Here is a 26,336-nt window from a genome sequence, read left to right on the forward strand (position 1 = left end):
TGCTCAAGTCATGATCCCAGGATCCTGGGATTGAGTCCCGCATCGGGGTCCCTGATCAGTGGGGAGTCTGCTTCTCTCTCTCTCCTGCCCCTCCCCCTACTTGGGCTCTCTCTCTCTCTCTCTCTCTCTCAAATAAATAAATAAAATCTTTAAAAAAAATGGTCAATCTTCATTATTCAGGATTCTTTGTGAAGAATTATTCAGGATTCTTTGTGATTATTTGTGAATTTGCCTACCTGCTAAAATTTATTTGTAACCCCCAAATAAGTACCCATGGCACTTTTGCAGTAATTTGAATAGGGAAAATTTCAGGCCCCTGACTTGTATGTTCCCAGCTGAGGTTGAATAAGGCAGTGCTCTGTCTTCTTTTTTTTTTTTTTTTTTTTTTAAGATTTTAGTTATTTATTCATGAGAGACAGAGGAGGAGCGAGAGAGAGAAGCAGAGGGAGAAGCAGGCTCCCAAGGAGCAGGGAGCCCGATGCGGGACTTGATCCCAAGACCCTGGGATCATGACCTGAGCTGAAGGCAGACGCTTAACCATCCGAGCCACCCAGGCGCCCCAGTGCTCTGTCTTCTTAGTTCAGCTTTTACACTGTAAATAGGTATCCTTTTCATAGTATATTTACTGCCATGTTTTGGGCAGTTTTATGCTTTTTGTTGGTGATTTCATTATTTAAAATGCAAGTGCAGTGCTGAAGTATCATCTGGGGTTCGTAAGTGCAAGAAGGCTGTGATGTGCCTTATAGAGAAAATAGATGTGTAGATAATCTTCATTTGGATGGGAGTTAAAGTGCTGTTGGCTATGAATTCTAGGTTAATTATTCAACTATAAATTAAACAGGTGTCTTTAAACAAAAACCACACATGAAACAAGGTCATGTATTGATTGCTTGAACGATAGTGTTATGACCAGAGGCTCGCAGGAACATAACCCTGTATGTCCTCTAGGAGCAGTGGTTCAGTATTTGCTAATTCAGTGTTCAAGATGACTTAATGGAACATAACTCCTATGAATAATGAGAATTGAATTAACTGTATCTGCAGCAAATGTAATGTGATATGTAAATATTTGTGACAAAAATACAGCTGTTCTGTTGCCTACATTCATAATAAAAGGAAATGCTATTTTAGAGGGTCTTGAATACAATTTTTTCCCCATTGAGGTTCATAAGTGTTCTTAATCCTGGGGGAGTAAGGTCCCCATAGGCTTTAGTTAAGAATCCCTTTTCTAGTGGGTTTAACTTGGTGAGAAAGTGGGGTGGGGAAGGAGTGCAATTTCCTGGGGCTTAGGTCCTGCTCTCTTGTGTATCAATACAAGTTGCATATAAAGATTTTTAGCTGATCTCCTTTGGCTGCAGGACCTGGAAATATTTTTTCAGCAAGGTCTAAGACCAAAAGGCTCTATCCCAGATGAAAAATGCCCAGGAGTGGTGGTGGAAAGAATAGAAATTCTTAATAATAGTTCATATGGAAAATGAAGAGCTCTATTTCAATAGCAAAGGACTAGACAGGTCTTTAATCTGAAAATAGGAGAAACCAATGACAATAGAGTGTTGGGTGGTTGGATGAAGATTACAGAGGAGCCCAAGCCTCCCAACCAAGGGTATCTGGGAGGAAGGCATCTTCTCATTAATTGCTTTTCTTTTTACCCTCTCACTTCACAAGTATACTCCAATAGGGCTAAATTAAATGTGTCAAAAAAGAGGCTCCTTTTTTGGTTTTTAAATAGCAAGAAATAATGAAGTATGACTTGGAAGGCAACACTAGTGTCTCATTCATTCATTCACTTACCACTCAGTACTACTTACTGAGCATCTCTTGTTGGCCAGGCATTGTTGTAAGGCTGTAGATACAGGAGGTTCTTATCCTGGCCAGGTTCTTATCTCCTGGAGCATCTCTTCTGGTGCATTTCATCAGGAGGCCACTGCAGGAATGGGGGAAGGAGATGGAGAGGGATGTGAGTCCCCCTAGAAAAGTCCTTCATGTGCCTCTCAGAGGCTAGCACTCACATGCTATGATTCTGAAAACATGGAGGCTGAAGACAGGCTCTCAAGAACTACTACCAGTACAGAAATCCAAGATAAAAGCTGTCCTGGTCAGCTATCTTGTAAATTCTGGACACGTGGACGTTATGAGAAGTACACAAAGCGCCTTATAGGGACGGAATATCCCTAAGCCAGAGAGAAACATGTGGTTGAATCTCAAAGAAGGAATGTGTCTGGATTGGTGTGGAGTGTAAAGATGGAGGCAGAAGTGGACTCGCCTCACCCAGGGGCTCCTGGCCCTGGGGTGAAGGCCTGGCCTTGGACTCCAGTTCTCGAGGAGACAATAGTGGTATTTAGTACTTACTTTGTGCACTATTGGTGTTTTATTAAAAAAAAAAATGAGATGGGAGCACCATCCTCTCCCACCCTTCGATTTTGGGATACCATGCCCCAGGAGTGAGGTCAGGGCTCAGGGTGAGGGCCTGTCAGCCTCCCCACCTGAACTTGTTCAAGTAGGGGAGGGGAAATATGATACTGGTGAAACTATTCCCCAACGTGGGGATTTTCATCCCTAAGAGAATATGAACAGGGAAAAGTGGCCGGGACAGAGATGACTTCTGGGGGCGGCGGGGAGAATGGAGGTGGTTGGTCGCAGGATGATTCAGTCTGGGAAACTCTTCCCTGTACTTTCTGAATCTCCCTATACACTCCACACTTTTAAAACAACTCTAGTCCCTCAGGGCCTTCTGGAAAATGACTAGGCCTAAAATGAATTCTCTATGCCCCAACAACAGCAAAAGGAACATGAGATTATCAGCTTCACAAGTAGTCTGGGAAGTAGAAATTAGAATAGCAATAAAGTAACTTGAAAGCATCTTAAACAGAGTGAGGATTAAATAAATAGAATTCTTTCTAAAGGAATACAAAATTTTAGTGCAGTGTTCTCTGGGTATGTCTTGAGACTAAATGATTATGATTTCAGATTCAAAAAAAAAACAATAATAAAACAACACTATGACAAGTATTGGTATTTTGGTGCTTAAACATAACATGAGATATTGGAACACCAAAACCAGTAATGTATTTACCAAGACCCTGTTAGTGGACACATCCCTCAGGAGGAGACAGACATACCAGATTTCCACAGTCCCACACCTCCACACCTCATATTCTCCAATGCGCTCTCCTCATTTATATTTCCTGCTGGAAACAAGCAGCCTCCTGATGGCATGTTGGTCCCCTGCTGAGCCACCGCCCCAGGCCATGTCCTTGTCATGCTGAAGCAAGGGTTCTTTCCAGGTGACAGAAATTAATGGGTCGACAACATTTTAAGTGTTTTGGCCCCTAAAAAACGGAACTCACACACAATCTGGCAAATTAATTTTGTCAGCCGAGGTGGATTGACCAAAAGTCTAAAACAGATTAACTTTAGGGTCCCTTCCAAAGCCTTGGAAGGGGCCCAAGCAATACGTTCACACGTTTTCTAAAATTTCCAAAAGTTGGATATTTTAAACACATTGCTTTTTCTCTGAGTACTTTCTTTTCTATCTGGTAGCTGTGAGCTAGCCGTGAGAATTTTGGGGCATTTAGGGTGGGATTACGTGGAAATATTTATGTAGTTTGCAGTCATTTCTGTGCACAGCTGGGTGACTTCCAGGATGGTTACAATGGGCGGATCACAGTATGAAAGTATCCTACAGCTCCCAGCGTGGGAAGCAGTGTATCACAGAGGAGAAACAAGGTTTAAAATGCACAAAGCCAGAAGCTGGTCCATGGCAATGGACGGTGTACATGAGTGGGTGGTTTGGTTTGCATTGGTGCCTAGTTGAAACAGAAGTATCTTCATATCAGGAATATGTTCAATAATAAAGCCTACACAATTATGCACACACCATCATTTTAGTTTTGTCTTTATTGAGACAAAGACTTAGGTGCAGGTGGTTTATTTGGGAAGCATCCCAGAGAGCAGGAATGAGGGGCCAAGGAGAGTGACACAGAGTAGAAGGAAGCACCATGGAAGGTATTGTTGCCACGAACAAAGGGGCTGATTCTGCCCCTGAGAAGCACACTGAATGCCTTCCCCAAACTGACCATGAAAGGAAGAGGCTGGTGCATTTATTCACCGGCTCCTGGGGCCCCTGGGGTGGAACTGCTCCATACCTCTGGGCTGTGTCAAGCAAGCTCCTGAGGGCAGACTGTAGGAAGATGTGCCCATGTAAGGTGGGGTGCTGGCAACACGATGTGGGTCTGGACATACACCCACTGACCCCAAAAATCCATGGCTGCCTCAGAGAGGGGCAAGGGAGGGGACATACCAATGAGAATGGTGTGCAATAGAATTTACCAGAATTCCCGGGTTTATATGCACACAAAACATTAAAAATACTCCAAATAGGGAATGCGTCTCTAATAACTCTCACTCAAAAGAGATTTGATAGAGGTCCTCCCAATTTGACAACAATTCTAAAAATTCACATGACTTTACCAACGAGTTATGCAGCTGAAAGAAACTCTTCTAAATTATCAATAAAAAGCAACACATTTTACTCTTCTGTCTTTTCTGTAGACCATGATATCACCAAATCATTGTTAAGGGAAAAGATGATGAGATTATGCAGCCAAAGAATGTAAGAAAACCTTTTAAAGAAAGACAAATTGTCATGTTTTTTTCAATCATCGGGATTTTGTGGGGCTTATGCTATTTGTCAACTTTAAAGAATTTGTCATTTGTTGTGATTTGTTTTCTCGTTCTAAACAAACATTCAAGTTTGTACCTAATTTTGTGTTCCTAGTTTTGTGTTCTCTCGTGAGAATCCTTGGCAGCCAGCCGACAGCCTTCCCAGGGGCAGTCCCAGCTTTCTGGCCATCTTAGAGAAGCAGCAACAGACTGAGGCTCAGTCCTGGCGCACCAAGACCCTGGCTAGGTTGCCGAGCATTGCTGGACTTCGAATTTGTTTTCAGAACAATTAGCTATTAAAGGGCACAGATTATCTCTCTGCTTGGAATGGCATCCACAACACTTTATTAAAGGTGATTTGAAGGACAAATGGAGGGAACTGCTCCCTGAAACACTCAGAATCACGCTGTCATTCAGATAGACTCCAGAATGAGAGAAAAGCACTTTGCAAAGTTGCTGCTGAAGAGGGTCCTATGGGCCTGCAAAATGGCAGCCCCATAACCATTTGTTGAATGACTTTAGCCAAGTTCTTGCCTCCCTGAGCTTTCCAGGAGTGCATATCCTGGAGGCACTCAGTGGCCCCCTTGGTCTCCAAACACCTGTTCAATCTGAGAGTTGAATGGATTCTCCTTTCCCAGAAGCTGGGGCCACTGGAGCTGCACCTTCTTCCAGAAGTGATCTGCCAATAGCAGTGAAGCCACCTGCAAGAGAAAACCCAAAGGAGGAATAAAAGGAAAATTATAACAAAGTAAAGAATTTAGCAGCAGGATTTACTGTATTCTTTGTGGGGTGGGCAGACTCTAGGATGGTCGCCCACGATTCCTCGCTTTGTGTCTTTGTAGAATCCTCTTCCCTTGCTGTGGGTCGGACCTATCACTTGGTTCTAATCAATGAAATATGATGAGGGTAAGAGGATGTCCCTTCAGCGACTATGTAACATTATCTAAGACTCTGCTCTGCTGGCAGTCTTGCTTGGGATTGATGAAGGAAGAAGGCTTGTTGGGAAGCCTGCATGGCAAGGGGCTGACATCCAGCAAGAAGCTGGGTCCTCAGTCCTACAATCACAAGGAAATGAATTCTACCAACAACCTAAGTGAATTTGAAAGCAATTCTTCCCCAGTTGAGTCTCTGGATGAGGATGTGGCCTGGATGACACACCTGGATTTTCGTCTTGTGAGACCTTAAGTAGAGGCCCCAGTTAAACCGTGCCAGCACTCTGCCCCCACAGAAACTGTGAGTTCTGTATTATTTTGAGCTGCTAACTTGGGGTGATTTTTTCTTTAGCAACAGACAACAAATGCGCCTTTTATCTGTGGACAGCCAACATCTACTGCAGGCCTAAAGCTTAGGTTTTGGAGATGAACAGAATGAGTCCTTCCTTCAAGGAACTCCAGACAGGCAAAATGACACCACCAAACCCACAGGGGGGTCTGTGGGAGGCTGGAGGGAAGGAGGTGCCAACTCTGCTGGGTAGGGGGGAAGCGACAGGTCCTCCCCAAAGAGGGTGACGGCTGAGCTGTTTTCAAGGGGGAGTTCACCCAGATGGATGATGTGGGAAACAGTGCACCTGGCGGAGGACCCAGGCTGTGCAAAGGCACAGAGGTGTGGAAGAGAATGGCATGGTGGGAAACCAAGAGAGACGAGGCTGCAGAGTCACCAGTTGAAGGAGGCTGTAAGCACAAAGAGTGTGGCTGGGGTTCCAGGGTGAGGAATCATTGGCTTAATGCACAAAAGGCCTGTTTCTGGCTTTCCCAACTTAATGTCCACTCTATGGTTGCTTGGTTTTACAGCAGGTTTCCCTTTACTCATGGTTTTAGCAGGATCCATTCTTGGTCATCAAATCCTCTGGCTTGTCACTAACATGCCTTTGATGAGGACTCTTTCTCTGCAGGCAATGCCCTTATTTAGCAAATGGGGCCTGACCAGGTCTGGGGGCCCTAACTTGGCTACATCTGCAAAGGAAAAGCTCAAAGAGAAACGTGATTGCTGAAGGCCTTTCGGGAGGAATGCACTGTTCAGAGCAGGTGCTCAGGGATGTCCCCAACTTTATTCAGAAGCACACGGACATTGTCTCCAAAGGCCTGGTCCTGTTCAACATTCCAACAGGCAGTGTCGCCAGGTCCCCGTGTGATGTTGGGCAGCCCTCTTCTACTCTCTGGGCTGCAATTCTCTCACTTGCAAAATGAGTGAGCTAAAGTATATGGTTTAAAAACCTTTCTGGGTCTAAACTGTGTGTAAGGTTTTAGCAGCTGTTAGAAAAAACTAGAACTGGTTTAGTTGTTACATTAAATACCCCCAGTGTTTTAATATGTTCATGAGCTTTCTGAGCTGGACCCCAAATTCTATGTATCCAAAAATGTAATCTTGATCATATCCATGTGGTACCTAACAGAAACACACCACCCCCACCCCCACCACATATACACACACCCCCAACACCACACCCCCAACACCACACAACCATACGCACCATATCCACCTTCCCCCATCACACACACACACACACACACACACACACACACACACACACACGCTTACACCCATACCCACCTCCTCTGCTCCTCACCACCCACCCCCCAGGCTAACTATCGAGCCAGCAGGTTTCCAGGAAGGGGCTGCTCCTGTCTCACACACTAAGCAAGCAGTGTCTTCCGAAGACAGAAGACTGGTCTTGTGGTTGTTTTTCTGGCTACCTCTCAACAAAGGAGGCTGCCACCAGGTCTGTGGAAAAATACTGGTTCTCCTGTTTTGTTTTCTGCCTTTCTACTTGGTACACCTAAGCTGTCTTCCTAACCATTATGTGAAACCAAGACATTTGTGGTTATTTATTTCCCAATCTAAATTAATAAAGGAGGAGATGGGGTGAGGATAAGAAGAGGAAAGTTAAAAGGAAAGAGCTCTGCTTTGTGCCTACAGTAACTGGTTTGAAAGCAATTAGTTGGCTGTCGCTCTAATGGAGATGAAAATATTTATGAGTGTGCACTGCTAATACATTGGGTCTAGAGCGAGAGTGGCATGGTTATTATTAAACTAGAGACGTGATACAATGACCCACTCTAATCACTCACTCATGTGACAAACATCTACTGAGCATCTACTGCGGGCTCCTCCTATAACCAGCCTCCTGTTGGAACTCCCATGATACACAGGGCGAAGCACAACCACCCTTCCCCTCATTACTCCGGGTTAGCTGTTCCCTGAATATGAATATTCTTTTGTCCTTCCCTGGTCATAGTTTAAAATAGTAAAGCAATCCCTATTCATCTGAGAAAAATTTGAAAAGACAATTAAGTAAGAAGAGGAAACAATAAGTGCAAGTCATCTGTAATTATAATAGAGGTAGCCCACGTTAACATTGGGTGCAGAGCCCTGCCCCTGCACGCACACCTGCACACACAAAGTGGATCCTTCCGCAAATATCATTTTATAGTCTGCTCTTTCTGAGGTGTAATTTACACACTGTGGAATTAACTTCTTGTGATAAACAGCTTCGCGAGTGTTGACAAATGCATACAGTTGAGGAATCGCCCCCACAATCTGTAATCCGCTTTTATTTACTCTGCTCTATATTACAAACATATTTCTGTGTCACTAAAGGTAGCTCTATATCACTGTTTTTATTCAGTGCATGGCATTCCATCAGATGGGCGCAAGCTAATTTATTTCACCAGTGGAGACTTTTGTCACGCATCTCCCTCACGTTTGACCTTGGGACAGGGAAACAGAGACAGTGCGCAGGGAAGGGGTTCTAAGGCTGCGTCACTCGCCTCCCCTACCACACACACGCATGGGGGGACGTCCAGAATGCTCGGGGATAGGAGATTCCGGTTCAGTGGGACAATGGAGTCAGGCCCTTGGGAGTCTCTCCCTTTGTGGTTGACGGGGCTGCCTGCGTGCTCTGGCAGGGCCCCTGCTGCGGTGAGTGCTCACAGGTGCCCTGTGGGTGGTGCTGCCCTCTTGCAACACCCCCCTGACCCCAGCCCAGTAGGTGGGCCGCTTCCTTGGCTGGCTGCGCTCTGAGGGGCCCTGGTGCTTTCTTGCAGGCCCTCCTGCAGCCCCAGGGCTCTTGTGGGATATGGCCACACACCTGTCTGCCTGCTGCTGCCACCGAGGAGCCCTCACGGTGCCCAAAGCACGCCATGGTCCCTGGTCCGCTCTAAAGGCTCCTCTGCGAAATTCTCCCAGAAGGGGTGACAAGGCAGGGGGACCTAACACCCTGTTGTCTTAGGTGAAGTCTGGCGAAACAGATCTTTCGGTGTTGATGTACAGCCCTGGAATCCCCCAGGTTCGAGGCACGAGTCTCTCGGGAGAGGGGAAGGGGAGGCTAGGAACCCCGTGCAGTTTCTGGTAAGAGCCACCATATGGCTTCTGGCCTCTCGCTCCCTTCTGATGACAATTTTTTAAATGGAGCCACTCTTCTTTGCTTAACCATTATTTGGGCTTATGCTGAGCCCCCCTCCAGGAGAGCGTCTGGTCTTCCCAGTAAATGCACACCGTTGGGTCCACCCCACACGCTCATGAGACACACCTGGAGGCCACAGAAGCCCAGCAGGGGTCACAGCTGGACCGCAACCTAGGATCCCTTCACATTCTTTCTTCATTAACTCATTTTATGTATTTTGCTACAAAAATAGAACTCATTAGTAAGACAACTATAAAGTCAAACCCTAAACAGTAACTACTTTTTTATAATATTAAAAAAAAATAAATGCAATTCAAAGCAAGATAGCATAGGTTTCACCAAAAACTTATCCCTGATCCCTTGTAAGTTGAACCCTTGCTAAATTTAACTCTGGGCTTTTATGAGACCAAAGTTAAAAATACACTCTGAATTTATTTTTTCTGTAGGAAGAACATTTCTGGGCTATCTTGGTAAGATTGCTTTTAAACTCCTGCAGGGAAGCCCTTACCACAGGGAAGGCATGGCTCTGCTTCTCTGGGCTCTTAATCTGCCCAGAAATACGGTCTATTGGACCCAATTAATTTTATTTTATTTTTATTCTGAGAGAGAGAGAGAGAGAGCGCGCACACGTATGAGCAAGCAGGGGGAGGGGCTGAAGGAGAGAGAGAGAATCATAAGCAGGCTCCACGCCCGGTGCAGAGGCTGACGTGGGGCTCCATCCCACGACCCCAAGATCACGACCTGAGCCAAAAGCAAGAGTCAGAGGCTCAACCGACTGAGCCACTCACACATCCCTGTCCCAATTAATTTTAAATTTGTAAACCAACAACATGCCAACAGTGTAAGATGTATTTAAACATTTACATCTATGGGAAAGTGTAAATCCCCAGCTCTAACTTCTCTGTGCTGACTCAGTGTGTCATTCCAGAGCCACTGTTGCTAGCTGGCTTTATGTATAAAGCAAACTGAATAGACACGGTCCCCGATGCACGGGGCAGGACCAGCCTAAAGTGTTTGAGGGTTCCTTGGCCCAGAAGGCCCTCCTCTCTACCCTCCCCACTGCCAGCATCGTTTCCTTCTTTGAGGGACTCCACAAGTCCACCCAGGACCCTGGGTTTCCAGGGGCTTCCACGCTGAGATAAACAAAGACCTGGAGGCTGTTAACATTTAATGACCGATTACATACATAATATATGTTAAAGCCAAATATATATATGTAATTTAGAACCAATCCACTGATTAGTATCTTATATCTGCCTCCAGCAATGTACAAGGTTCAGGGCTCAAGAGAAAGTCGGGAGTTGATGTCATGGAAAACGTATTGCTTGCAGGAAGAGTTTTAGGAGGATGGTTTGAGCTGCCTACTGGCATCATGAGAAGAGAGGCGGTGGTCTTGCAGAGAGCTCTGCTGGGCAAAGCTGCTAAGGCAGGAGGTGTCAGGGATGCTTAGCTGGGTGGTCTCAGAGTAGCCAGGGACACTGGACTTGATGCATGTCTGTGGCTTTTCCAACATTTTCTGTTTACTATTGTCTGGTTCTAGGCCCAGAGGTCTTTTAAGTACCTCTTCAGAGGCTTAGCTTTGCAGAGATTTTAAAAAGTGAGTATTTGAATTGGTAGAATTGCTGTGGCTTCCATAGGCCACAAATCTGGGTCTTGGGTCTTTGCCATATCCTTTCTTTTATAAGTCGGACTTTCTCTGCATTTGGTCAGCAGTGTCTCAGTCAGTTATTCTCCCCTCTCTACAATACCTGCTCTTACTGGAGTCCTCAAATGGTCTCCTGGGTCGCTTCTCCAGTGGGTCCTTCTGCGATGGGCAATGGTCACAATGTGACCCCGTGGGCCAATCTCATTCCTGCAAGTGTCTCCAGTTCTCAATTAGATACCGATGGTTTCCAAACCTGTGTCTCCAGGCCAGGCCCCTCCTCTGAGATCAGAAACCCTCAATTTGATCTAATGGTGATTTAGACAGTTCCATCTGGCTATTGTGCAGGCACCCCAAATTCAGAATGCTTAAGTCTGCCCCTTCCTCTCTGGGGTTCCTTGCCTTGGTATCTTTCATTTCTGTTCATCCAGACGCCCAGTCCTATGAGTCATCTTCCCACCCACCAAATCCCATCAGCTCTCAAGTCTGCATTGTAACCTACTTTTCCCCTCCTACTGGAGAAGATATTTCTTAAAATTCTGGTTCTACATTTAGGGAGAGAGCTGAAAAGGTAAAGCAGTTGTCAGTCTATACGAAGATTTTTTTTTTCTACACCTGGTTATTTTCCATTAAAATATAAGCAAAGGGTGTAGATTTAGATATAATTTGGTTAAAAAATTATAATGTATCAATCATGAATTTGAACTGTTCGACACAACTCATGTTTATACTTAATTAGACTTGTCTTCCTAAGAAAATTGGAACAATTGAATCAACACTCCCACCACTTCTCTTGTAGGGTTTTAGAAAGAAATAGGCTAATAGTATAAAGCCTGCTTCCCCCTTGGTGGTTAAGGGCCCCTACCAACTGTTTTTGCTCAGATGTTCAGGAATTGGTGGGAGTGCACGTGACCATGGCCTGAGTCTACTCCTTTGGTTGGTATTATGTCCATGCAATTAATATGGGGTCCTTAGACCAACTTTGCCCATCTGGCTCTTTTAAGATGGAAAAGATGTGGACTCCCATAGCTCCCTATGTTTTGTGGATCATTTGCTTGTGTGTGTGTGTGTGTGTGTGTGTGTTTGTGTGTGTGCGTGCGCAAACGTGTGGCAGTTTTAAGTTATTAGTTTTTAAAATAATAACATAAGGTTCTAAAAGGATCCATCAACACTGCCTCTGCTGTAAAGGGGCATTATCTGGAGGGGAGTTTGCAGGTACCACAAGAGGCTCCTCTTCAAGGCTCTAAGTCATGATGTGCTCATGTGCGCACCTCTGTAGCTCCCGCCCAGACCCCTTCCTGAGCTCTGCTTGTATATTATCTGCTAAAAATACACTCCCATTTTGGATGTCCTGCAGGCTCCTTTAATCTAACGTGTGCCAAACTCCTCTTCAAACCACCCCGTCCTCTGTGTTCTTCACCTCAGTGAGCACCAGAATCATCTATCCAATTTCTGAAGTCATGAAAGAAGTGTCATGCTTAGCATCTCTTTCTCTCTCTCTTTTTTTAAGATTTTATTTATTTATTTGAGAGAGAGAGAGCATGAGATGGGGGAGGGTCAGAGGGAGAAGCAAACTCCCCAACCGAGCAGAGAGCCCGATGTGGGCCTCGATCCCGGGACTCCAGGATCATGACCTGAGCCGAACGCAGTCGCTTAACCGACTGAACCACCCAGGCGCCCCAACATCTCTTTCTCTTTCACACTCACGTCCAATAAATGGCCATGTTCTGTTGATTCAACTGTGTAAATCTGTCCAATACATACCTTTCAAGATCCTCCCCACTCCCCTGGGCCCCACCACACCATTCTCCAGCCGCTCCCACAAGTCTGGTTATTTTTCTTTCTTGCTTAAAAACCTTCAGCGGCCCCTCCTTCCACACAGAAGGTCAAACCCCGTGCAGACCTTATGCGATCTGGTCCCTGAGTAAGTGCTCCTGATTCCTCTCTCTATGCGACCTGGTCCCTGAGTAAGTGCTCCTGATTCCTCTCTCTATGCGACCTGGTCCCTGAGTAAGTGCTCCTGATTCCTCTCTCTATGCGATCTGGTCCCTGAGTAAGTGCTCCTGATTCCTCTCACTCAACCCCGCACCCATTCTCTATGTCCCAGCCGTACTGCAGCACTTTTATTTCCTCCAAAGTGCCCTGCTGGCTTTTTGTTGTGTTTTGTTTCTGCATTCAGGTCTTGGCCCATGCGGTTTCCTCTGCTCAGAACACTTTGTGTAGCCCCTCCCTCATCCCCTGCACTTGACTTGCTCTTGCTCTTAGTTTTGAGTGAGCTCCTCTGGAAACTTTTCCGAACACCACTCTCTTCCATCCACCCCACAGAGTGCTCCCATAGCCCCATGCTCACAAAACTGGAGGCATCAACCGCTTTATATTTAATTATCTGTTCACTTGTCGTTCTTCCCCTCTAGACTATAATCTCCTTAGATGGCAGGGGCAGCTTCTTGTTCGCTCTTGAATTCTCATTGTGTTAGGCACTCAATAAACATTTTTGGATGGCAAGTTGCAGTCTGGATCCTTTAACTCAATATATGATAAATAGGCAGGTTTTATGCATGGCTACCCATTGTTGCCCACTTTGGATGTGGCTTCACCATGCCTTCACCTACTACCCACACAGGAACAAATCTCTCAGGAATAACATATGATTTTGGCACATGCTGATTTTCTGCTTTTTTATTTTTAATTAATTAATTTTAAGTAGGCTCTATGCCCAACGTGAGACTTGAACTCATGACCTCGAGATCAAGAATCGCATCTTCTACCCGATTGAGTCTGCCCGGTGCTGTGCCCCCGCCCCCTATACCGATCTTCAGCTTTCGACCCTGTTCTCAATAATCAGTTATAGGCAAAGCTCTTTGAGTGTAAGATAGAGCCCTAATGTAACAGACTTTGAACCGTAATATTATTTTAAGTGTCAGGGACAGGATTGTCTTTTGATGGATCAGACAAGTATGGCCCAAAGGATAAAAAAAAAAGCTATTTTTGACCATCTCCTTTTTAGTTTGTTCTCAGTTAACTCCTTCTCTGACCATATTTTCATATCCACAATTCTCTCTAGAATCAGAAAGGTCCAACTCTGTGATATGCGGGAATGACAAGAACCACGACCTAATTACTGCCAGAAAGAAGGTCTCCATATTAAAAACCATTCTTAGACAAAAGTCATCATTCTGTGGGGAGCAGACTCTACTCTAATATTTAACCAGCTTCTAGCCAATAATTCTGTTGGATCAGCTGATCCACACGCTACACAGGAAAGTTAGATATTCTGAGGCGCATTACTTAGATTTATTCTTTCAGTTGTTTAAAACAGGGAGATGGGCATTTGATGCTCACTTTCAATTTACCCAGCATTTGTGGGACTCCACTGTGCATTCATCTGTAGATAGAGTGGCACTCTTTTTTGTTTCCTTTGAGACAGTTCTTAGCCCTGCCCGTGGGTACTCAGTGAGCCTGCAGCTTGAGGGAAGGTGGGCTGTCAAGCCATTCAGGCTCCCCAGGGGATGGTCAGCCCTCCCTGTGGCCTGGCTGACCACCGAGACCAAGGCCACGGGGAGAGCACACCAGGACTGCTTCTCCGGTTTAGACCCTTGTCACTGCCACACACCGTCCTTACCAAAGGCTAGGCCAGAAAGACTAGAGTTGCAAAGGATTGCCGGCTTTCAAAATTTGAAAAGTGGCAGGACTACTCCCATACTTCTTTCATTTTTTTTTTTATATGAAGGAACATCACAAGCAGGTCCAGTATGTATGAAAGATAAAAGCAGAGCTTCCCTGGTTGAAGTTAGGATAATGGATAGGGTGAGGGTGGGAGGGGACAGAGTCCCACCCTCCAGCTCGCCTTGCTCTGTGAAGAGGCTAGATTAGAACTGCTTTCCAGAATTGTATCCTGGAATCTTAGATAAGAAACGGCTCTTATTGCAAGATAAGAAACAGCTCTTATTGCAGGATATTGCTAAGGACACCGTTTTCCTCTCATCCAGTGTCCTTTCTGGAAAGATCCATAGAAGAAATCTCTCATAGGTCTCTCTTCCAGGAATCCTTGTGATTTTTTTTGAGTATTTGACTTATTATTATTATCTTTTATGGAGGCCATGTCATATGCCCCTTTTTACGGCAGCCCCTCGAAAACAGAGCTGATGCTGTAGGCTCTTGCTGGCAGTTTCTCAGGACTACCCCGCACACATACAAACTGCAGACACTAAGTCAGGAAGCCAGGCATCATTTCGGTCTCACTTGCCTTTTACTCTGATTTTCAGTTGGTTTTTACTGAATCTTCTATCTTAGACATGTGAGTACATCTTTCTGGAGTAAAAGGGGATAAAAACAAACATATGGATGCATAACTACCTTTTACAATGAACCTACCAGATAGCCTTCAGCAACCGCTGTGTGACTGCACATACCTCATTGGGGTGGAATCCATCGACTGGTTCAATGAGCTGCCAGGGCTGCCCGCCTCTCTTCCGCCACTCGTCTACGACTGCAGGGCACACACAACCAGAGGGTTAGCGACGTGCTTCTCTAAGTGACAGTCAGTGCTGGAGAGCAAAGACCGTGTGGACCAAACGTCAGAGCTGCCCACGGGCCTGCCTGGCCGATGCTTTACTCAGTTGTGGCTGCTCTGGGCTATTATCTCAAGCATTGTATGGTCTTTTTTTTTTTTTTTTTTTAATTTTCTAGCTCGGGAGGAAAATGTGTGATGGCGTTGGGTGAATGTGGTTTGTGCAGGGAGGAGGGCAGTGGGAAAAGGTGAGCTCTGAGATATTCAACACCGATGTAAATTCATCTCATTTCTCAGTGGGAGAGTATTGCAAGAGAAGGGGGGGGAAATTAAAACATTTTGTTAACATCTCTTTACGTGGGCTGCCATTTCCTGATACTGCCTGCATATGTCAAGCCATCACCATTAAAAATCGTACAGTTTCTCAGAAATATAATTACATAAAATGATCTCAACATCACATTTAGAGTGAGTATGGCTACAGAGGAAATATTATGAGCCCCAAAGTGATGAAAAGCAGTAAAACTGCCCTTCAATAGGAGTAAGAGACCAAGACTGTTAGCTGCTCCAAGGCAATAGCACCATTAACTCTATACTGTAATATTATACAGTCAGGAAGAACTCCTCAAGGAAATTTCAAAATCCCTAGAGAGCCTCCAGAGAGAAAGATTTGAAACTGGCTGATCCCAGCCTCTCCCCTGCCCTCCCTTCCTTGGTGTCCAGAGAGGGGAGTAGGCATGGCTGTAATGTTTCTAGTTCTTCCCTCTTCTCCACAAAGACTCAAGAGCTGGGATGTGTGTGCCCTCTTCGTTCCTCCCCAGTCTTGCCCCAAAAGAAGGAATGGAAATTCTACCAGAGGCTTTGACTGTGTAAGTGAAGCCTGTCCCAGAGCTGAATCAGTACTATGCTGCTTTTGTAATTAGTCCTAATATCACAGCATGCCACCCTTCCTTGCTACCCAATCCCTGTTCCCTGAGGGGCTGCAAATACTGCTGCCCTTCTCAGAGCTCAGGAAAAAAATTCCTGCTGGTCATTTGAAGTCCAACATACAGGATCATCAATTCCCTTTGGCTTCTTCTCCTGCAAAATGGCTACCACCGAGCCACTCCTCCATATTTTGCATCTGGCTGTTATTGGGAGTCAGTGATAACATATTCCTTCCTGCCAGGAAACATGTTTCTGCTGCTGCACAAGTCCCTCTCCCTCCTCACTGCAAGGGAGTCCAGTCTTTAGAAGAACTGGCTTATCATGTAGAATAATCCAATAGGCATTAAAAGAAATGCCGCAGGTTACCAAGGCTACCATCAGTCTATCAGAGTGAAAAACATTATTTTCCCACATGATTATTGTGTCTGTGAGGGTTACCAATTATTGCAAATCTGCAGACATCAGTATTATAACACTTAAAGGGAGAATCAGAAACTCACAGGCAAGAGTTTAAGGTTTCATCTGTATTGGGACCAGTGCTAGACAGAGTGACCCTTTTACATTTGTCGATCTCAGGGGGAAATTTTGCTTTCTTAGAATAAATGCAATACCAGTGGTCTTTATTTCTTCTCTGACTGATTTTATCTTATTTAATTTTTTTAAAAAGATCTTATTTATTTATTTATTTATTTATTTATTTATTTATTTATTTGAGAGAGAAAGAGAGAGCATGAGGAGGGAGGAGGGTCAGAGGAAGAGGGAGAAGCAGACTCCCCACTGAGCAGGGAGCCCCACATGGGACTTGATCCCAGGACCCTGAGATCATGACCTGAGCCAAAGGCAGATGCTTAACCAACTGAGCCACCCAGGAGCCCTCTGACTGATTGTAGGGGAGGAGATCCAAGCAGGGGCAGCATGGTAAGTTGGTCTCTTTTCTTCCTGCCTGGGATCACAATTAAAAACAGGTAAATGAATTCCTATTTTCTCAGAAGATCTGAATTAAACTTCTTGAATGATCACAAATGATCTCTTGGGATTTGGTGCATAATGTATTTTCTGTATCTGTAAAGTCGAAGAAGTCATTAGCAATGACCAGCTTTTCAGAGATGCCATAGGAATCATCAAAGAAGAGTCATAAGCACTTGGTAGCTCCTTGCTGAACAGCAACACTAGCAGATATTTAAAACAAGAAATCGGAATTCTGGTCAGCACCATGAAGTCATTGGTTGTTTTACAAACATCCACGTGGGGAGAACTAAGAACCAAGTTTACTCCAATTGAGTTGTCTTGGAAACTGAGGGCAGCTGGTATATTTAAACTGTCAGTGTAAAAATGGTCTTGTCAGCCAAGTGGCATTTTCCTTCCTCTGTTTGGGAGGTGTGGTACAGACAAAGAAAAAGGACATCACCTGCTCCAGCTGGCATATCCTGAAGGGAGGAAAAATTGCTGCCTCTGTTTAGCTCATAACCAGTTAGAGGATGAGTCAGCAAGAGACAAAAAAGAGTCTTTGGAGATGAGCAATAGCCTTTCACTGTGGGACTGACGCTGTCAGAATGGAGAACAGATAGGGCTCATGCCCACCCTCCAGGGACAGCGACCCTCAGCTGCAGTGTGCTCTGTCACAGGAGGTGGAACTGTACATTTCATATGAAAAATGAGGATGTTTGTGATGCAGTCATCAGCTCAAATACAGCACTGAAATGAGAGGGGAGGTTTCCATGTGACCCTTAAGACTGCAGGTTCCATAAGTGGCTATACGGTTTTTATGTCTGATAACACAAGACCATGGTGCTAATGAGATACATTTCCACCATGGCTTCCTCTAGGGCACTCACACTCGGGTATGATTGGTGTGGGAGGAGGGTTGGACATTGGAAGCGAACCAACATGTATTCTCCTTCTATGATAAGCCCTAGAAGAGCGGAGTAGGTGCTTTGCATATACTGATGACAGTGGTGGGGGGAGGATGTCAGCTAAGAGGGTTCTCATCACATTGCAGTGTTGTCTCAATCCTCACATAACCCCCAGGCCCCCTGCCCCCTCCACCTGCTCCCTGGTTTACTGATTGTTACCTTACACAAAAGAGAACAAAGCAGAGTGGTTATTTAACGACTCAAGGTTACGCAGTCATTCTGTGTCTGAGCTGGGACAGGGGCTCAGTTCTATCTGGTGGCGAATGCGGGCTCTTTCTACAATAGCGCATTGCACCTCCATGATTTCTGGGATGATGAGCTTGCCAGGCACGGCGGTTACCCACGGAGTTGGATCTGGGAGTGAATGAGCCCTCCGCTGTAGCAGCTGTTCATGCAGGCAGATCGCAGGCCACCAGATCCTCTGTCTGCACACTCCCTCCGGCTGTGCCCATACGTCTGCCCTAGTGGAGTGCCCACTAACTTCATATGGAGAAGGCAAAGCAGGATTCTACCAAAACTGGATCTTCAGATTTATTTTTAATAAATGTCTCTCAGGAAATTCCTTCAACTGTTGATGATTGTTGCCAAGTAAGGACAAATACGGAGGAGTTTTCTCAGTAAGATGACCCACTGCCATTTGATTTAGAATGTTCAGTTCAGTTTAACTGAAACTTTAGCTTTTATATTGCATTTATTGTTGCCGGGAGGAGAAGAAGGGGCCGAGGAGCCTCTGCTATCAGCCTGTTAGGTCATCAGGGGAAAGCTGGTAGTACTGAGTCAAGGGTAAAACTCTTCTCTCCCTATCCTTCACGAAGATAAGGGCTGTTTTGTTTTTCTGACAGCTATTGTCCCAGCACCTCCATGGACATGGTAAGACTTAGTAAAAATCGGATGACTAACTAAATTCTTAATCTTGGAGCATGACGGAGCCCCATTTATTAAATTTTAATGTGCATCTGGGTCATCTGTGGATTATGTTAAAATACAAATTCCAATTAGGAGTGGAGCCTGGGGCTCTGCATTTATAACTAGCCCCCAGGTGGTGTGGATACTGCTCATCCTGAGCCATACATTGAGTAGCAAGGGTGGGAGGGGACCCTATTCTTTCCTGGGCACCAGCTATGTACCAGGCACAGCATTTAGGAGAATTACATTTTTTTCCCCATACAATCATCACAAAGATCTGTTCTGTAGATATGGCAGCCCCATTTCCAGGTCTGGAAAGGAGAGTTTAGACATGTTAGGGGAATTGCCTACATTCCCAAAGACAATAAATGACAGAGCTAGAGACTACTTTGGAAAATGAAAAGTCCCATGTGAATGTTAGACATTATTATATTTTTAATAACTTTATCTATATTCAAGGTTGATGATCATCACAGATCACTTGGTGTTGCATTTGTTTACACCAGGAATTCATTAATGAGTCTTTAGCTCTGCATTTTAATGAGAGGTTATTTATCAAAATGTTTTTCCCCAGGAGAGAATTATGTATCACCTAGGCAGGATATCTAGTTAAGGGAGATCAGTCCTGATGAAAAGCTGTTCAGGATTGAACTACGAGAGTATGAAATGCACTACGTGTCAGCTAATGTAAAATTTGGTAATTCATGATGGCCATCTGCTTCATCCCAGATGCTGGGGCTGGGGGTGTGGGTGGCAGGGAGAGAGAGATGATAAACTCTGGATGAGACCTCTCCCATCATTTGCATACACTGTAAAGCTTTCTATTAGCGTCATCTCAGAGGGCAGTCAATCAACAGAAGGCTTTTCTCTTCTATAACAAGTGCTTAGCAATGAAAATGAGACTGGGAGGATTAAAGTCAACAAATAACAATTTTTCAGAGTCAAGATGTAAAGGATAAATCAGGAGCTCCGATAATCACCCCCATTTTTGCATGGCCACTCCTCAGTGACCCCCTGTCTTTGGACAGAATGCTAGAAAAGAAATAGTGACATTCTTTCCAGCTGGAAGATGGGTTGTCCACTTTGCCACAGGCAAATCCAAGGTCCCTCCCTTAAAGACTCTGATAAGTTACATCATGTGTAGGGGCTGGGAATCTGTTCTGCCACTGGACCCCTAGGTCAGTCAGCATTCATATGGGAGGCACTGCCTTATCCCTCATTCCTGCCACACTCATCTTCAGCCCACAGGTAAGCAGGGCATTGCTCAACTGGCAAGAATGAGGTAGGTGATTCCGTTGATCTGCTGGCTCTCTGCCCAGAGCTGTCTTCAACTGGTCATTGGCTCTATTGCTTCAGGGATTCTAAAATGATGGTGAAATGAGGTGATGGTAAGCTTCCCCCATCCCTGAAAGGTCTCACACTTTATCTTTCTTCAATACTCAGAGCTGTGAGTGTGTCAAATGTGCGGGAGCCACCCTGCCCAATCTACTGCCTGTTGGCTTATAAAAGCTCTGCTCAGTCAGGCTCTAAACGGTAGCTGCTACTTTGGTCTTGTGTCAATACCTACTCCAAACAAAACTTACCTTCTTGGAAGTCTAAGTCCATGTAGAAAAGATCAAAGTTTGTAAATTTCTGGCTGGTTGCAATTTTTTTCAGTGTATTGGAGAGTTGTTTTGCTCTCTGAATACAAAAGAAACAGGGAGAATTCCATGAAACCTAGACTTCAGTGAGACAATTCAAGCAGAACAAAGAAACTGATAGTCCCCACCCTCACTTGGAGCCATCAGCGGAGGAATGCTCCGCCCATGAAATTCTAGTCATTCACAAGAGGCTAACGAACATACATTCATTAGGAATCAATCAGTGAAAATTAAAGTAATAAGATACCACTTCTTTCCCATGGGATTGGCAAAGAAAAGATGAATAATCTTGATAATATAGAATATTGCCATGGGAGAGGTGACTGAGAATGTCAATTTGTTTCACCTTTCTAGAGAGCAATTTGGAAATAGGGATCAAACCCTTATACATGGCATAACCCTTGACCCAATAATTAAGAATTTGTCTGAAGGAAATAGACACAGTATAGAAAGAAATATGTATATACATACACAGGTTCATCACAGTGCTATTTTCCACAGCGAAAAATTGGAAACAACCTCTATGTCCAACACTAAGGGGTGAAATAAATCACAGTGCATTCATATGCCGTATGCTTTAAAATGATGACAAAATTATGATGTGGAGGACTAACTTATGAACATTGGAAGGCACAAAACAATATGTGTACTCTGATACTGTGTAGGCAAAATCCCCCAAATATCTATGAAAGTAATATTGGAAACACATACACACATATTGGCTTGGGGGATGGGATTTGTGGTAATTTTTGTTATTATTCTTTGTGTCTCAGCTTTTTCATATTCTCCAATTTTTTTAATTGAAATATATTTCTTTTGTAAAAAAAAAAATCAATAAATCTCCTACAAAGAGATTATTCACTGTCCCTGAAAGAAGTACGTGAACCATGTGTCCCCTCAGAGAAGAGAGGAAGTCTATGGAACCCCTAGTCCTTGTGTACCTTGGGAGAACGCCAGTCATCTGTGGGCCTAACCTTGCTCACTCCTCCCTATGTCTACAAATACACCTAGGACCAGCTTTGAAAGGGGTATATGTGTATCCACATATGTGTGTGTACAAGAGAGAAAGACACACAACAGAGACAGTGACTGAGAGACACAGCCAGAGCCACAGACCCAGAGCGTGGCAGAAAGAGAGAGACAGGGCACCCCACATTCTCTTGGTTTCTCCAACACCCTGGCAGTTTGATGTTTTTATTCATCAGCTTGGAGGCCACTGCCCTACCCAAATCCCCTTCCCAGTGGAAATGCTGCAGTAAATACCCGGAAAGAAAGATCAAATGTGCTATCAAAGGAGTTGCTACAGTCCTACCTCTGAAGTGAGAGTCCGGAGCGTCTTGTTGGAGGACATCCAACTGTGGCAGGGGCTGACCTGAGAGTAAGAAAACACCGCTTTGATTACACAGGAGCAAGACCAGTAACAGGGAATGTGGCCTTGGAACAAGTCATTGTGGGCTCACCTGGAGACAGTTCAGGAAGGAGTAGAAATGTGCATAGGTCACATCCTTATTTAGCTGGCCTGGAAGACAAAGAGGTCTGTTATGTTGTACTTATTCAGATCTAGCAGCCAACTAGGGACACTTGTGGACCACCCTGCCTTTCCTGAGAAGGGTGGGGACCTGCCCTGAGTTTTCATTCCGCATTGCTCCTGAGGAATGCCTGAGCATTCCTTCTTTCTGAGTGTCCTAGAAATCCGACCGAGCTGGGGAGGGGCTCTAAGGAGTTTATGCCCATCTCGAGCTTCTGCCCTTATCTGGACGCCAGGTAGAAGGATAAAAAGGCCCCATACAGGCTGGAACACCACTAACAAAGGACTTGGAGAACAGGGGCTTTCTCTAGGCAGGGGTATGAGATGCCAAGTTCCCATGGAGAGCATTCATGGTGGTAGTTGGACAAACCCTCATTGTTGACTTTATGTAACACTCAGGTCTGCCCAATTATCCCATGCTGAGGACCTGCTGGGACTTTCTGGGTGTCTGAAGTTCTGACCATGCGCTGCCTGCAGTTTGGTAGACTGAAAGCCTCCAAAAGTGCGTGGGTGGCCATTGAATGGGAGAAGACAGCACATCCTATCCCTTCACAGCCCAGTGCATATCTTATTTGAGCCCTAATTACTAGATATGCTCTAATTTATCTTTTGGTGCAGGCTTAAAGAGGTACATATGAATAAAGGTGTGGGTGCCTGGCTGGCTCAGTTGGAAGAGCATGCAACTCTTGATCTCGGGATTGTGAGTTTGAGCCCCACATTGGGGGTAGAGATGACTATAAAAATTAAATAAAACTTAAAAAAAAGAATAAAAGTGTTAAGTGCCCTATATGAATTCATCCAGAGTCTTTCCAAATATCAGTTGTAGACCCAGAATCTGTGGGGGTTATTTCTTCTCTCTTTTCACACACCTCCCCTCTCTCCCTACCTCCCAGCCTATCCACCCCTGGAGGCAACTCAACTTTCATGCTGTGGCTGAGACACAAAACCCAGGCCCTCCCAAATCTCAATGGTGAATGACTGATGTCTTATCCATTAATACTTCTCTCACACTTGAAAAAATAAAGGAAAATAATAGGACCTATTTCGGAATGAAGGGAAAGATTGAAAGTGATGGAACACAGTCTTATTTTTCACTTACACCTCAGATCAGTTAGACTGAAAGATAGATTCAATTTTCTTGTCATAGAGGAAATCTGTATTCTCTCTGTGAATCCCAAGACTGGAAAGCCACAGGCTTATTATCGCCATTAAAGTCACAATGACACACAAGGCCTCCCCTTTTCTCAAAGGTGTCTGCATCTTCGTATTTTGGATGAATCCCAAGCCACCTTCTGTCTTTGCTTTCATTTTATGCTCAACATGGAACCCTGAGCTCTCATCTTTCTCCAAGATCCTGTTTTCCACCACTGAGGCTTCTTTCCCTCTACTGTGTGCGTGTGTGTGTGTGCGTGTGTATGTTTCGTAATTTACCTTTCTGTGTGTGTCCCTGTCTATCTCAGCCTAGCAAGCTACAGTGACTAACACCCCCTACCTGCACTCCCATCCTCCATCCTCTGCACCCAATGACTTGGCTCTTGCCCCCTGTTGGTACTGCCCCTGAGCTGCAGCCTTCCCTCTGCCATCTTGGTTTTTTTGTTGTTGTTGTTGGGCTGGGGCCTGGTAATAAGCCTTAGGTAGCTTGGCTGGAGCCCTGTCAACTTGCTTGGCCCTGATGAATCCCCTGTCCCTGAGAACTGGCCTCTCTTTCTTTCCTTTGCCCAGGGGCTGAAGTCTTTTTAACCTGTAGGTGGTGGCACCTAAGGCCTGACTACAAGTAACACTCTCACACCCTCCCCTTTCCCACTTGCTCTGCTATCCAGAGGGACCAGAGTTTGTCCTGCTACTGGATATTGGGGATTCATCTGCTGGCTCCCCTCTAGGGGCTAAGTCCAGCCATAGCCTTGTCCATCCTGGCTTACTCCTCTCTCCCTAATGTCCTACTGCTGAGGTCCCAGCACACCTTAGGATGAGACCACAAGGTGTGTCCTCCTACTGGGTCTTCTCTCGGTCCTTCTCTTTCTCCCCATCTTCTTGCTTTTCTGGCACTTCTAATTAGACAAGGTTGATATAGGAAAAATCCTTAGGTGAGAAGGTAGGTCTGTTGAATAGGATAAGGGCATGCTAGCTGCAGCTGGGAGGGACCTGGGAAAGGTGTAATGAGTTGGTTTCCCTTCTCTCCGGGATTTCTGCTGTGGAAGGTAGGGTGACTCTGGAGCTGGCCGTGTGGAAGGTCAGTTGGGAGTGCTTATTATTGACTTATGGTTTAAAGAAAGGGAGGAGGGAAAATAGTTCTTATGCTTTTCTCCACTTATTGGTGCTGTCAGTTGGTTATTCACTGTTTCTTCTCAGGTATTACTTTTCAATGGTATTTTTGCATATTGAGGAGCCCTGGTATACAGATTGATCCCACCTACATGTCGTACCTATAAAGAGGCAGTATCTGAAACATTCTGGTCAGAAAGTGAATCTGGGCAGAAATGGTGCAGGGGCAAGAGGACTGGAATTATCAGGGCTGAGGAACTATCAGAGTGTGTGTGTGTGTGTGTGTGTGTGTGTGTTTGTGCACATGTGCGTGCACACACAAGGGGTGGGGAGCTAGTGGGCTGGCCCAGTGGCTGCCATATATCCCCCCAAAGATTAAAGGGCATGTTCTACCCCAACTTGCTGTAGTAGCAGCTCCTGTCTCAGTCATTATTAGTCCTTTAGGGCAGAGTATTTGGCATTTACTTAATGCTGGGACTGCAATTGAAATTTTAGGCACCATAAAAGCTTAGTACCAACAAAGATCAGCCACACCTCTATGAAATACCACCTGAAAGTATAAAACCTTAGTAAAACCACATGAATTCAGACAGGGAGTAAGCCAGTAAAAAAATAAGAGGTATAGTGCAAGGTACTTTAAAATATATTAGGTTTCAAGTTTAAGAGTAATGGGGGAAATATTAAGTTGTTGATGTTCTGTGGCAGAGGCCTTTCAAGGAAGGCCTACATGCAGACTTATTTGTAGCCAGCGATCCTGGACTTTTTGACTATAGTCTAACCCTCAGGTAGCTCCCAGAATGCCTATGGCTTGTACCAGTGTCAGTGGCATAAGGTGATTTCACTGTCAGGATCTATACAGTATTTTGGCCAGTGGAATTGTCTTTTCTCTCTCTTTTGAGGACAAGGAAACCATTTTAGTATCATCTTTATCCCCAAAGCACATAATAGGTTCTCAGACATATTTATGGAAAGATTGCCTTTCTCATAAACTGTGCCTGAGAGGACTTATCCCTGGTCAAGCTTGAAAAGATCTATGTAAGTAGAATCTTAATGTGTGAGACTTAGTTTCTGGTAATTCCTCAAAAAGACTATACATTCTTCCTAGGAATTTTAGTTACTGGTGGAGACTGTGGAGCTGTTGCAGTCCTTGGCAGCCAGGCTTTGACTGGGTAGTGACTCAAACATGGTTAAGAGATGCCAGGAGAGATTTATCACCCCCTCCTCCTTGGCAGGAATAAGCTAGAAATCTGTTCTAGCCCTGGGCCTTCATTACCTGATGATCTGATGCTGTGGCATTTAACCTTTTCTTGGGTGAATGGTCAGCCTGAGTCCCTACCTGTCCTACTGAGGCAGCAGAAAATGTATCACTGACCCAGGGGTTCTGCTTGACTCCTGCTTCCTGACCTCTCTCTTAATCCTCACTGGGTGGCTAACGTCAGGTCTAGAGAGTATCGTCACCATGTTTCTAGGCTCAAAGAAATAAATGGAAAACCCCATTTATTTGCTTATACAATCCTTAGCATAGTGCCTTGGGAATCAGACTCCGTGTTTGGCTATTGATTAAGATGAGACCGACCCTAACCTCGAAGAGCAGCAAAACCCGGAGACTGACCTGGCATTAACCTGCTTTCCTGCTGGCTCACGTCTGATGGGAGTGAAGGTCCAAAGACTGGATTTGAAGCCAGAGCAGAACTGAGATACAGGGCAGTAGCCCTCTCCTCAAGCCTCTCATCTTATGTGAGTTATGCGCCGGCCAAAGGAGAAATGAGGAAGCTGGGTAAATCCCACCTACTTCCCCAGGCTGTCTAGGAAGGGTACTGATGCTTCGTTGAGGAATTTATAATTTATATCCCATGGCAACCAGGCAGCAGGGATAATTTAGGCTATGAATAATAACTTAAATAAATTTTAGATGGTTTCAACATTCTTTCTAATTGGATTTTT

The 26,336-nt window shown here is 45.0% G+C and overlaps 1 protein-coding gene across 3 annotated transcripts in view; it reads right to left on the reverse strand.

The window, feature by feature from the left end:
• Positions 1-26,336, reverse strand: part of AOAH (acyloxyacyl hydrolase) — a 180,006-nt gene that overhangs the window by 8,220 nt on the left and 145,450 nt on the right. For 2 of the 3 annotated variants that reach the window (XM_027574367.2, XM_027574370.2), the window contains 5 exons: positions 22,063-22,121; positions 21,915-21,974; positions 20,546-20,642; positions 15,119-15,195; positions 1,809-5,363 (listed from right to left, as the gene is read on the reverse strand). In XM_027574367.2, the coding sequence (XP_027430168.1) occupies positions 5,235-5,363; positions 15,119-15,195; positions 20,546-20,642; positions 21,915-21,974; positions 22,063-22,121 (422 nt within the window). In that variant the 3' untranslated portion in view covers positions 1,809-5,234. Of the gene's footprint in view, positions 1-1,808; positions 5,364-14,952; positions 15,018-15,118; positions 15,196-20,545; positions 20,643-21,914; positions 21,975-22,062; positions 22,122-26,336 lie in introns of those variants that run through there. The other variant, XM_027574368.2, reaches the window with a different exon arrangement.

Source organism: Zalophus californianus, chromosome 12 (assembly GCF_009762305.2).
Source record: "Zalophus californianus isolate mZalCal1 chromosome 12, mZalCal1.pri.v2, whole genome shotgun sequence".
In the NCBI taxonomy this organism is placed as follows: Eukaryota; Metazoa; Chordata; class Mammalia; order Carnivora; family Otariidae; genus Zalophus; species Zalophus californianus.